Source organism: Branchiostoma floridae, chromosome 8 (genome assembly GCF_000003815.2).
Source record: "Branchiostoma floridae strain S238N-H82 chromosome 8, Bfl_VNyyK, whole genome shotgun sequence".
Lineage (NCBI taxonomy): Eukaryota > Metazoa > Chordata > Leptocardii > Amphioxiformes > Branchiostomatidae > Branchiostoma > Branchiostoma floridae.
In genome coordinates, this window is record NC_049986.1 from 16,300,273 (window position 1) to 16,313,833 (window position 13,561).

The 13,561-nt window shown below is 43.4% G+C and overlaps 2 protein-coding genes across 2 annotated transcripts; both read left to right on the top strand.

Annotated features, from left to right (window-relative positions):
• Positions 1-3,362: 3,362 nt before the first annotated feature.
• LOC118421828 (malignant fibrous histiocytoma-amplified sequence 1 homolog) lies at positions 3,363-7,622 on the top strand. Its single transcript, XM_035829330.1, has 4 exons — positions 3,363-4,583; positions 4,877-5,611; positions 5,977-6,091; positions 7,396-7,622. Exons 1-4 carry the CDS (start codon positions 3,603-3,605, stop codon positions 7,620-7,622), a joined length of 2,058 nt encoding a protein of 685 aa, XP_035685223.1. The 5' UTR covers positions 3,363-3,602.
• Positions 7,623-8,001: 379 nt separating this feature from the next.
• LOC118421447 (malignant fibrous histiocytoma-amplified sequence 1 homolog) lies at positions 8,002-9,758 on the top strand. The gene is made up of 2 exons (XM_035828739.1): positions 8,002-8,198; positions 8,543-9,758. The coding sequence occupies exons 1-2, from the start codon at positions 8,096-8,098 to the stop codon at positions 8,746-8,748; spliced, it is 309 nt and encodes a 102-aa protein (XP_035684632.1). The 5' UTR covers positions 8,002-8,095; the 3' UTR covers positions 8,749-9,758.
• The last annotated feature ends 3,803 nt before the right edge of the window (positions 9,759-13,561 follow it).

Consider the following 13,561-nt stretch of genomic DNA (forward strand, 5'->3'; position numbering starts at 1 on the left):
TTTTAGGGATGTACCATTCATTCTGGGGTAAACGAGGGTGTGTGAAAATAAAACATGTAGCAACAAAATGGAATATCATTAAATCACCGATTTTAAATGAATGAATGGTAAGCAGTGAAAAAATAGATTCTTCTTAGCTTTTGACAAAACAACAAAGTTATGAATATAACTTATTGACTTTGTACAGTTTGCCATCGCAGCCGATCAAAGTATGCGCATAATGTGTAATCAATATGCTGAAAATTTTGTGAAACATCTAGATCATATGTAAGATGTAATTCCCATTTCTCCCAAACAGAATGATTGATTTTATGGTGCCAACGATCATAGACTGTTCATAGTGCTTCTAGCGGACAAAAGCAGTAGTGCAACTTGAATTGACGGACTTCGCGCAAAAAGGTAATCTTGGTGAACACGGGTGCGTGCGAAGACAAGTTACAATCACGCTCAAATTGATGTGTTTTTTGTTTGCTTGTTTGTTATTGCAAGTCTTTTTTTAACCTCCTTGGTTATTGCTATCGTTGGTCACGTAAATGCGTCCGTTTCTTCGATACTTAGAAGTGGAGACGCGCATAATCTCTTGCGTTGTCACTTTTTGTTACCTACCAGTACTTTATCTGTCGCAATCCCTGATTTCTTTTGACTATTACTGACAATACTGTTTTTCCAATTCTAGCCCGTGTACCGTGTGTCATGAACAATCACGTAATGATGATCGCATATCTTCTGTGTTTCGTTGCATCATGTTAAACACGTACCTTTGAAAACAGTACAAGCCTCCATCCACCTTGCGGAAAATCACTGAACGACAGTGTACACATTTAGTAAATCAAGGGCATTCCACCAATGACAGGTACAAAATAAACTTGACGTATGTTCTCGAGTTCCAGGGATTACAGTGTTGATGTGGGTCAGATACGGTCGTTGGACGGGTCAACAATGATGCCAACAAAAGTTGAAAGCATAGTTAGTCAAGCATCTCTAACTCAGTTGACGTTTTGTGAACTTCGTACATTCATGGGTTGGTAGTAACAGGTGGGAAGTTGCAGGGATAGGTTGACGATAGAAAGTTTCCTGTACGTCAATTTCGCCCACCCGAATAATTCAGAACTAGTCTCTACCAGACTCCCACCTGGCGGCGCGGAATAGTAATAGGAGACGACTTTGGCTAAGTTAGGAATAAAAGCCAAGTAGGAGTTAAATGGCCTAGGAGTGAACTGACCGGCCAGCGGGATAGCTGGATAGACCACAAAAGACTGACTGAAATCCCATGGCAACTTAATTGTCCTTATTTGGCCAAAGTCTTGTCTTTTGTCATCCAGCTGACGCGTCTGCTTGGAACCACTTTTTGCCTCACGTATCCAAAGTGAAACACGCTGAGGCTCCGTCATAAGTTTTGTCGGGCCAATAACCTCCTTTGGTCAGTTTATAGCTTGGGGCGAGTGAGGGCAAATGAAGCAAAGGTTCTTCCTGATAGGCTAGTGTAGTTGCAGAGTGATGTAATGGAAACAACGCCCACGGGCCTCGAGGATGTGTCAAACCAAGGACACTCAAACAAAACGGAACACAGCGCGCATGCACACTGGATTCCTATAACGTCATACCGTCACCGTCAGCCAATCAACCACCTCATATAAAGCAAATATTAACCTTCCTGGTTTCCTGGTATTGTCACAATATTTGTGGACGTCATTTTTCCCGCGTAAGTCCAGCGTGTAGCACGTACCGTGCGGAGAGACTACATTGTATTCTGTAGTGCGGGTACAACCATTGCCTTGAGGGTGTTGAAGACCCACAATATCAGGTATGGAAGCAAACATTCAGTTTGTAATGCTTGTAGAACGTGTACTTACAACGATATGATACTGGCCGCCGCTGTCGTACCGCTGAAAACTAGGGCAAAAGTGAACGATGCAATGTATGATAGCGCTAGATATAAGTTTATAGCGTAATAGCGCAAAATGTTAGATACAGATTGACACCAGTCCTATATCACCTGCAGGTGTGCTATATCGCGTTTTGGGGCTAGGCTGGTGAAAAACACCAAAAAGACTTACGAAAACGAACCTAAACATACATTAGTTTGAAGATAACCAGATCAAATATGTGTGTCATTGTTTACCTGAGCGGGCACAGAAGACGGACATTTAAACACGTTATGGCACTAGTAGGAGTAGAAACGTTGTTTTACGAGTCGCAAAAGAAGTAGATGTATAGATTATCGTTTTTCAGGAGTAACCCTAAACATAAACATGTAGTACACATCATAGGGGAGAGGTGGAAAAGGTGTCCGACTTGCATCATGCATGAATGCCAGGGGTTTTTCCTCACGTCATATGTAGGTCATTGGACATCGCTGTACGTATGGGTCAAAAGTTCAAATCAACCTGCTATTTGTAGCTGATGAAGAGGACAGTTTGTATTGGCCAATCCACGTAGTAAGTACAACGAGAGGAGCTACCATGGCAACTGCTGGATCTATTCGGGGTGTGAATGATGATATCTATAAAATTAAGAAACAGTACGTAAACTTACGCCAACGGTAGCCTAAGCTTATTCGATATATAAAGTGAAAAGACAAATGAAGTACTATTAGGGTATTTCCTCGACCTTCAACCTTGTCTTCTGTGGCTATGGCGTACAACAAGTGAAGTTACTAGTACGCGATTCACCATGTATATGAAATTGTAAGCCCCAAAGAAAATGAGACAGGTGTTTGAAGTGTAGAAGAGGATATCACACCGCTGAAAACTAGGGCAGACGTGAATGATGCAATGTACGATAGCTATAAGTTATAGCGTAATACATGTAATAGGACGTTTGTTTAATGACAGTCGCAAAATGTTAAACCTAGAATGACACCTGTTCTATATCTCCAATCAGGTGTTTGATATGGAGGCGAAACTGATGAAAAACATCAAAAAGACTTATGAAAATGAAGCCAAACGTAAACCCAAAACTTCCAAAACAAGCACGCGTGTCATTGTTTACCTAGGTGGGCGAGACTGGGGTGGGCACAGAAGTCGGACATTTAAAACACGTTGGGAAATCCCCACCAACGTCATCGCTCCCACGTGACAATAAACTCAGCATGTTTGAGAGGGCTGGGCTAGCTTTGGAACAGGTGGTGCATTGTTCACATGCAGCCAACAATATTTTTGAGTAGGAGGCCAATTAAGATTGTTAACAGTTTTTCAACTGTTACGGACAACTGTTACGAAATAGTGCCAAGTAAAGGGTAAACATTGGTGCAGACGTTCTGAAAAGTAATCATCAGTCTAGAAATGTAGTCAGGAGAACGGCTCAAGTACAAGCATTTTATTTGGATTTAATCATATGTGGTTGTACTTGAAGCCGGAAAAAAACAACACGTTATGGCAAAGAGCCAACCGTGACTCAGCAGACGTCATTTTCGTCATGGGAACGGAGAGAACATTGATACCCAAAACAGAAATGACTTCACTCTATTGATCTATATCTTTTCGTTCCTTCTTTATGTTTCAGGTAATAGCTCTGTCTACAAAAAAAGAGGTCTACACTACGTATACGAACAGTGCAGTGCAATAGTTCTGTTAACATTCAGTCTACTCTACTACTTGTACATGGCGGATCAGACGTCTGTCGATCAACCCGGAAGGGGACTGACTGAAATCCCGGACAATGTTCTCTCTCTGACTTCAGTGGAAATGATCAACCTACGTCACAACAAAGTCAAGGCGTTGCCACCGCACTTTGGACTTTGCTTCCAGGCGTCTTTGAAGCGACTGTGGCTCTGGTGCAACCAGTTTACAGAATTTCCCGAGGTCGTGTTGCACCTGTCCAACCTAGAAATTCTTGACTTGAGAGAGAACTTCATTCGTGAGCTACCTCCGAATATTTCTACGCTCCAAAAGTTGCAGAAGCTCTGGCTATGTGAGAACAGGTTAGAGTCACTACCCGACAGTATTTGTGACATGGAAAATCTGACAGATTTCATGGCTCATCGCAATAAGCTCAGAACTCTGCCGTTCGGTTTTGGTCGTCTGAAACTGGAGAACCTAAATCTACGCGAAAACCCTCTCATACAACCGCCGTTAGAAGTGTGCAATAAAGGTATGAGTGCGATTGCCGCCTACCAGAGAGAGATAGAGGAAGCTAAAGTGACAGTCTCCGTGCCCCCTCGTCTGAAGATCGTCGTGCTTGGGAATCTTATGGCGGGAAAGACGAGCCTAGTCTCGGCTCTAACGAGAGCGGTGTCCCGTTTGGCAAAGGAGGAAGCAAGAACACACTGCATGGAGGTAAAGGAGTGGACTGTGCGTGAGTCAGAACTCAGTCCGCTCACTGGAACAACCGACAACACCTCTCTGCAAGGGTTTGTGTTCGATGTTTATGACGTAGGTGGACACGACACGTACCACACGGTCCTGCCCTTCTTCGTGGCGGCGCATGCGCTGCAGCTGTTGATAGTGGACCTGAGCGAGTACCGGACGGAGGACTTTGAGAGCGCCGTGGGCTACTGGATACGGACTGTCAGTGCGCGTGCGCCGAGGGCAACCGTCTGTGTGGTGGGGACGAAGACTGACAAGCTGGAGTCTCAGGAACAGGTGAGAACGTTTCTTCTTAACAATAAATGAATGACTGGATGGATAGATGGATGGATAGATTGATGGATGGAGGGATGGATGGATGGAAGGATGGATGGATGGATACATGGAAGGATGAATGAATGAATGAATGAATGAATGAATGAATGAATGAATGAATGGGTGGATGGATGAATGAATGGATGAATGAATGAATGAATGAAGTTGCAGCGTGTTGTTTCAAAATCTCAAAGATTTTCTGATAGAGATGCTTGAGAATATGTCTTTAATGTTTAAGCGTTCCTTTCCTCCAGGTCGACATGATGTACAATAAGCTAAAACGCGACATCGACCAAATGATGGAAGCCGAGCACTCTCAGCTAAGACAGGAGATAGCACATCTTGAGAAGGTCCTGGAGGAACCGTTCGACGACAACTCAACGACTGACGACATTCTCTCGGACGCCAAGCGCAGCTCAGTCCGCGACAGGTTGGTCCTTCTGCGGCAAATGGTGGATCAGCAACCAAACATCGTCCTACAGAACACCGTGAGTTCCTCCGACCAGCTCACGGGAATCGCACAACTCAAGAAAACTATTCTATCCCTCGCTACCAACCAGGAACTCTTTCCTAACGTCAGAACTTCGATCCCCAAATCTTGGTCTCTACTTCTGGGACTTTTCGAGTCAGCGAGGGCAAACAACGGTAGCGACTCTGACAGCGCTGTACCGAGAATCTGTCTTCCCTTCGACCAGGTGAGAGAGATGGGTAAATCCGTCTGCGTCAGCGGAGAAAACCTCAACTCGGCTCTGTCGTATCTACACGAAACCGGCCAAATTCTTCACTACAAGGACAGCCCGTCACTACAAAAGCTCGTCTTTCACAGCCCGACAGCGCTGGTCCAAGTCCTCCGTGCTGTCCAGCACCATGACGTGGCACAACTCTTCGACCCGGCGCACTCTGGGTTCGACTACCTGTCCAACTCTGGTCTGCAGAAAGCGCGGGAAAACCTGGACAAGCACGGGCTGGTCAGGACTAAGGAATTAAAGGTAACGTTTGTTTACCTTTATCCGCGGGGTAACCTATATCCGTTGCTTTTAAAAACAGGGTGTTCAGGGATGACCAGTCAATGGACGGTGTTTTCAAACTGCAATATTTTCGATATCGAGCTGCTATATTTTCAATACTTACAGTTTGAAACCACCGTCCCTAGACTTATATCCCAAAATACCCTCATTCAAAAACAACGGATATGAGTTACCCCGTGAATAAAGATGAACTATCGTATCAGGCTAATTTGCAAAATTACTAAACTTAATATATGTTGTCCATATTTTAGATCATAAAATCCCGTGTTATAGAATGTCCTGTTTTCGCATGTTCACAAGCTTTGTTTCTCTTTCTAACGCCGAAGGTGATGCTGAGAGGCCAAGTGCGTACCGAGGCAGAGGTGCACGCCGTGCTGTCCCTAGTGGAGAAGTTCGGGCTGTGCCACCGGCTGGGAACGGAGGAAATGTCTGACAGTATAGGTCAGTGTCGCTCCTGAGGAACGTCAAACGATAATTGGGACAACTAACGTTATCTATAAGTTCCACTGACAGAAACGTTTCATGTAACTACCACTGCATTTAGCCCATATAGGCAAGAAAGTGCAAATAAAGATTATTGTCATTATATTTCAGCCATACCATAGGTATGGTGAAATATATTGTATTCGTAATGTTTCTTTCTTTCTTCTTTCTTTCTTTCTCCTGCCAAATCTTCAAATCGAATCAACTCCGCCGTTTTTTAACCGATTGACTTGAAATTTGGCACAAAGGTAGAGTAAGTCAATACCCTCAGGTGTTTTTTTCATTTTTTTCATATCTGCCTTTGAAATGATTTTATTGAGGTTTTTGTCAATTTTTATGTATATTTTGGGCTCCTGTACCCTGGTATTACAGCTGAATGACATGAAATTTGGTACAGAGGTGCCCTGATCATATGCCCACCCAGATTTAATAACAGTTTTGGTATACGGTACAAAAAAATGCTTAATTTTGCGATTTTTGGCCATTTTTTGACAAAAAAAGCACATTTTTGCCTCCTGTACCCTCGTTTTACAACCGAATGACCTGAAATTTGGTATAAAAGTGCCCTTCAATTTTATGCACATGAATTCAATAACAGTTTGTCCATACAGTACAACATAATGCTTAATATTGCAATTTTATGGCCATTTTTAGACAAAAATTTGACATTTTTGGCTCCTGTTCCCTCGTTTTACAACCAAATGACCCGAAATTTGGTAAAGGGGTGCTCTAGATATTTATCAAAATGACCCATGTATAATTTTTGGCATGGAACACTTTAAAATGATATATTTGGGAATTTTTTGGGTCATTTTCCAATGGCCAAAGGGGTCAACGACCTCAAGACCTATTGTTGCATGAGGGAGATGGCTGAAATATGCTGTATTTGCTCTCAAGCAAATGTCGGCCTTTCTAGTTGTTATATATTATCACCTAAAACACGATACCGTTCCTTCCGTTTGATTTTCCGTTCTATAGCCGAATCTGAATAAGTTAGCGATTCGACAATATTCTCATATGTCAGTAAATTCGGGTCGGTCTGTCAGAGGCATTTTCAAGTCCTCGACTTTTCCAAAATGTTGGCAACGCCTCAGGGGTGGAGCCCTACCCTCTTTAAACATCATCATCATCGCATTCACCTTATTCTGCATATGCCTACCTGCCTAAGTGCTTGGGCCTTCCGATGTTTAGGAGATCTACCACATGGTCTTGTCTTCTGCATCTATATACTACACACTTAAGAGTGTTGTTTACATTTTTAGACCGCCCGACAGAGTGGTACCGATTTCCCCGGCCTTCCACTTGGGTAGACTACAACACCTGGTCTGAGGACGTGCCGGAAGGTGTGGAGGAACTACAGATCGGCTGCCGTGTGCTCGGGTCCTTCCCCACAGGCTTGTTCCAGAGGCTGTGCAGTAACGCGCACAAGTTCCTGCAGTACAGGTACATGGACACGGCTTTGTACCCTGTCTTAGAAATAACAACTTGACACTAGCTGTTTCATTGATATATCTGTTGTATCTTGGGCAATTGAAGACTGGCAACAAGACTGCTCGCTGTTTCAGTAGCAGGATATATTTTTGTAGGCAGGGGTTGCCACTCGAGTACGCTGAAGGCCAAGGCCAGTTAGCCTAGAACCGGGGTCTCTCAATTACCAACTTCGAAGGAACCAGGAGCTCAACTTCGGAAGCCACTATACCCTACAAGCTGCGTTACAGAGACATTGTCCTGTAGTAAAATGGCCATGATAAACAAAATGTTACGTGTACTGCGACTGTACAAGTTTACTTGACTGTAGAATGTTTTCTGAGTGTGTATCAAAGCAAAATCGTGAGCTAATTAGCATATCGTGTGACTATCATCAGGTGGGACCGAGCCGACCGGGTTCTGGGCAGCACTGGGACAAGATTAGTCCACTTGCAACACAGGGGGGACAAGCGGACGAACCACGACCACATCACCATGGCTACCAGGGGGAACGCCGATGACGCCTCCGACCTCTGGACAGCGGTACTACAGGTCCAAAACGAGTTGGAATCGTTGATGACTGAGTATCCCGCTGTAGGTACGTGCGCGTATGGTCATGCCACCCGTTGTGTGTGTGTGTGTGTGTGTGTGTTTGTGTGTGCGTGTTTGTGTGTGTGTGTGTTTGTGTGTGTGTGTGTGTGTATGCGTGTGTGTGTTTGTGTGTGCGTGTTTGTGTGTCTGTGTGTGTGTTTGTGTGTGTGCGTGTTTGTGTGTGTGCGTGTGTGTGTGTGTTTGTGTGTGTGTGTGTTTTGATTTGGCCCCCCTGGTGCGTGACCCTGCTACTACACAGAACGTCCGCTTTTTGTATATTTTTGTAGAGCAGACAATGTCCTCTCTTTCAAGAGAGATGTTATAACAAATCTCGCCTTTTCTCTTTTCCAGCATCGGAGTTTTATGTGACCTGCCACCAGTGTTTGAGGATAGGAGCGGAGGAACCACACCGTTTCCCAGAGACCCTGATGAAGCATCCCCACGCAGTTGAGACTGGAACTGTGAAGTGCCCAGTCGTAGACCATGGACAGGTGAACACAGCGCTGGCCCTGCCGCCTCACGAGTGTAACGTCCACGTCTCAGGTTCGTCGCATTAAAATTACATCACTCACATTGCGTTAACGTTTTGATGTACACCTTTTACATATTCATGTATTCAAGTCTTCGTTCAAACCTTTGACCAATTGTTGATGTCACCTTGATCCACAAGGTCACGTGTTGATAAGATCAGTGTCTGTAATTTTTGCGAGTTTACGTTCTGAAATGGTCAGCAGTATTGATTTTGAAGAAGGCGACAGTGGTCGTTGAAAATTTGATCCGTATATACCTTTGTGTTGGAAGAAAGTTTAGCATTGTACTATGATTACTCCCAATACAGATGAGCTTCAATGATAATTTTCGTACAAACGTTGTGTCACTGGTAGAAATGAATAGAAAGGAACTTAATAGAGCAGGCCCGTTGTTTTCCTACTTATTATGTTGCTTGAGCTACTAACATTGTCGGGAACAAACCTATTTATATACTAAGTAGTTAATCCCTTATCCGTGACCGTCACTAAGCTTAGCATTCCGTGCACCTGTATTCCCATCACGTTCCAAGTGCATGTATGAAGTGGTCTTCAATGACCGGTTGACCATAACGTTTAAAGCCAATATGATGATATCCTTTGTATTGTCTTCTACAGGACTCAACGGAACTCGACAAGTCGTCAACAATGTCACCACCATCCACAACACACAGAATTACGAGGCGTGTCAGTTTGGGAACAACAATCAGCTTATCAAGAACCCATCCCCTGAGAATTACGAGTAGGAAAGATCAAGGTCCTTGCCGCTGCAGTGTGTTCACCTTGCCTGGACAGTTGGACACACGAACCAAAGCAAGGGGACCCAAAATACGAAAATACGCACAAACAAAAGGAAAGTTAGGAAACCATGTAAGAATATTGTCCTGAATAGACACCTGTTCCGTGTAAGGGCAAGTACAAATGCATACGTACGAGTGTAAGAAGGAAGCAGACATACCAGTCTCAAACTTGGAGCACTATCGAGTTTAGATAAAGGCACAAACAAGCACACTTCAATGTGGATGATGCTGAAGAGGTTATAAAAGGTCATAAAAGAGCTCACCTGATCTGTCGTCGAGACACATTAGGTGTGGACAGTCAGGTACGAAAACCCGGCTGTAGTTTCCCATACATTCTGTTCATTCCAGCAGTGAAGTCAGTTGTCCAAGCGAGGCCGACATGTCTGCCCGCAAACTAGTCGGACGACTTCCTCATGTTCCTCTTTCACTGTGTGCGATACGCCTGCTTTGTTTTATACGCGAGCAACTAGCGTAATCTACGAGGGGCGTGCAATAAGTAATGGTCCTGACCCACTTCCAGTTGTTTGATCTAAATGAAATTTTGTATGTGTAATAATTCATATCTCTATGGGTTATGTTGCAAAAGACAGCTCTGAACTAATTGTGGTTTCTGATTTACTGGTGTTTGAACTTAGTCAGGTGCGAAATGGACCAGGTGTGAAATGGAGCCAGTTGAGTGTCGCGCAGTGATCCGGTTTTTGTATTTGAAAGGACGCACACCAAAGAAGACTTTTGATGAAATAAATGAAACTTATGGTGATGATGCCCCATCATATGACCTTGTAAAACGCTGGCATCCTGAATTCAAACGTGGCTGGAAGTCTGTGGAAACAGCTCCCAGACCTGGTCGTCCCTCTTGTGCCATTGATGAGGCATCAGTTGGAGGACCAACCTGGGGTGTCCTACAAAATCGGTGTCCAGAGCTGCATCAAACGATGGGAGAAATGCATAACTCTGGGTGATTCCTATGAAGAGAAAGACTAATAACTGTGCCAAGTTTCATTAATCTCCTGCTATGGGAAATGGGTCAAGACGATTACTTATTGCACGCCCCTCGTAACACCATGGGTCTTAGAGCACACACGATACTACAGTATCACGTCAGTCCGTGTTCAAGTTTAAGGTGAAGTTTCTCCACTACACAGCTCTTAAGTCACCTCGAGCACCTAATTGTAATTCCAAGTTGCACGTCGAGGCGACACAGTTCCACAGCGCTTAAGGACGCGGGAACTTTTCCACGCAGATTGAAACTTGTACATGGTGGAACAAGGCTACATGCCAGTCACTGGTAATCAATATTCATTACGTTCAATTTCTCCTTCTCAACTATCGTACCGTTAGGGACAAAATGTAATAGTTTTAACATAATAGTTTTAATGTTTTAATCATAGTTTCACAATACCATTTTGCTGTCTAAACACGCGTACGTACAAGCACATTATAATTGTGTAGCTGTTTGTTTTGGTGAATAGTTTTCATCTGTGTAACTTGACTACATGTAATTGAACGGAAACGAAGAGCGACCTTACCTTTGCAACAAAGGTAATATTAGCTCGCAACACGGAAGAATGTTGTAAATGAAGAAGTGGTATCCACTGTTGGAAACTCTGCGTAAAGCGGAGATGTGAAATGTACCTCTATTATTTTGAGGAATAGTAGTACTGGGTGTGATCGTTTTCGGACCCCTTTCCATTTTTACATACCCTGTAGAAGTATAGCAATGCTATGGTTGCAAGTATGTTTAGATTATATTATATGTATATACATATACACCTTAAACAATCTAAAACCTGATGCTAACAATATTAAACTTTATCTATCACTTTGTGCGTTTCGATGGTTTCTTGATTTCGCAACAGTGTGAGGTGATACGTACAAATACAATATACTAAGATTAAGAAGTTGACGCAGTACTCAACAGGTGAAGACGTTATAACATATGTTTTCTTCTAAATATTAGACAATACAAATAAAACAATGACTTTACCGTGTGGTGTGGTTTGCTACATACGAAAATCATTTTATGACGAACGATGTTGTCCCGTCTTGTGAAAACCCTGCCACAGGAGTCGCACACGAATATGGGCCTATCGGGGTCATGTAGCAGCTGATGACGTTTCAAGCTGTCTCGTCGTGAAAATACCGCTCCGCAAGTGTCACACCGGTGCGCGGGTGGCCCGATAGAATGGACTGTGTTCCTGTGATGAGTTAGGGTGTGGGATTTGGTGAAGACTTTTCCACAAAGCTCGCAGGGAAAAGTCATGTTGCCCTATCTCTCAGTCAGGGGAAATGCGTCTCTTCACAATCCATCTCGAGGCGGGCACGTTTTATCTTGATCAACTTCCTGTGAGATGATCTTTGTTTAATTTGACCCATTTACGCCATTGACACTGACCTACGTGCAAATGACTGTGTTCACACAGCTTGTGTACAGGCATTGCCTCGTCTTTGTTATGGACACCGTTCACTTCCAGGAAATGACGCCAAATCATCATTAATGCACAATACCAGCTGCAGCTCTCTAGTGAAATGCCGCTAGCCTCTACCAGGCTTCGTAGATCGGTGGTCTATTTGTAGAAATTGGACAAATAGAGTCAATAGTACGCTAGGGGAGTCAGCCGGCCAGAACAATCATTTCCTCACTACGTAGGTCGCAATCTGTTCCCTAGCCGGCTGTACTCCTCTGGCCGGCTTACTCCTCTATTTGTTCCATTTCTAATATTTCTATGGTTTTCCCAGCGACCCATGGACTCTGGTAGAGACTAAAATTCCGCCGCCACACGGAAAGAACACAGGTGCAGACATCTAATAGGTGTAGACGTCTCCGTGAATTATAGAGACGTCCGAAATTAAAAGCCATTCATTTTACTTTAATATTCACCTTTATTTAATGAAAACTTACGTGTCTTTATCAAACCTTTCCACTCACACACAATATACATAAACAATAACATAAACATACACAATCTCTTTGCATAAATAAGGTATCAAGATCATCAACATCTACATTCAAGCTCAATGGGAGCTTCAAAACTCATAAAAAAGTTGACTTATCATTAACATTGTGCACAAAATGTTGTTCATGATGAAGGTGAAGTCTTGTCTCTTCTACTTACAAAACTACTTCATATGTGTATGGATACATGGCATCAGAATAATGTTGTCACATTAAAACAACTTGTGACCACACGAGGCACTTTATTCCTACTTGAAGTTCTAAGCATGGTAAGAGTGAACATGTAATTTATTTGTAAATGTGCATGTATTTTCTAGTTCACCTCCACACAATACCTGTCAGCTTCATAGTCTCCAAGCAGACCCTACGGTGCCTTAGAAATAGTATCAAAGCTGGCAAGGGACTTAGTATAGCGGCACCAGGTGTCCGTTTGACTCCCTTTGGCCGGCTATACTCCTTTGCCAACTTTGATACTACAGTCAAACCTGTATTAGGGGCCACCTCTACAGCTACAGAGGGGCCACCTGTCCATAGTGGCCACTCTTTGTCGGTCCCTTGGGTATTTTATCTACAAGTTGCCACCTCTATACAGAGGCCACCTGTCTATAGTGGCCACATTTGTCCGGTCCCTTGAGTGGCCACTATAGACAGGTTTGACTGTATCTCTTTAGACACTGAAGGGTCTGCTTGGAGACTAGGCTTCATGGATTTTTGGCTACTTACACATTAGCTGAGTTTGTTGATATGTGGTATTACTGTACGCAATTATCCAATAAATGTTCCTTACTGTCAGTTCTTCACCAAACCACTTGTTCAAACAATAGTTGAGAACTTGGCCCCTTGATTGTCTACATTGTTATTTCACCATGGCACTTCTCTATTAACTCTAAATATATACAATATATTTCTTGTAAGTCACACATCTCCTAAGGCATGTACACCACTGATCCACTACATACATATTGGCAAATAGCCCTGGTGTGCTTTTCCTCCTATTTCTACTGGGTTAACTTTGATTTTTCCTCTACACTATTGAGGCACACTGGAAAAATCTTGCCTTTAGAACAAATTGTATGTACTTGATCTC

Excerpts from the sequence above, each read along its gene's own strand:
- LOC118421828 (XM_035829330.1), top strand. The coding sequence starts at position 3,603 with ATGGCGGATCAGACGTCTGTCGATCAACCCGGAAGGGGACTGACTGAA. Across the intron at positions 4,584-4,876 it reads AGCTGGAGTCTCAGGAACAG|GTCGACATGATGTACAATAA; the intron begins GTGAGAACGTTT and ends CCTTTCCTCCAG. Across the intron at positions 5,612-5,976 it reads TCAGGACTAAGGAATTAAAG|GTGATGCTGAGAGGCCAAGT; the intron begins GTAACGTTTGTT and ends CTAACGCCGAAG.
- LOC118421447 (XM_035828739.1), top strand. The coding sequence starts at position 8,096 with ATGGCTACCAGGGGGAACGCCGATGACGCCTCCGACCTCTGGACAGCG. Across the intron at positions 8,199-8,542 it reads GACTGAGTATCCCGCTGTAG|CATCGGAGTTTTATGTGACC; the intron begins GTACGTGCGCGT and ends TCTCTTTTCCAG.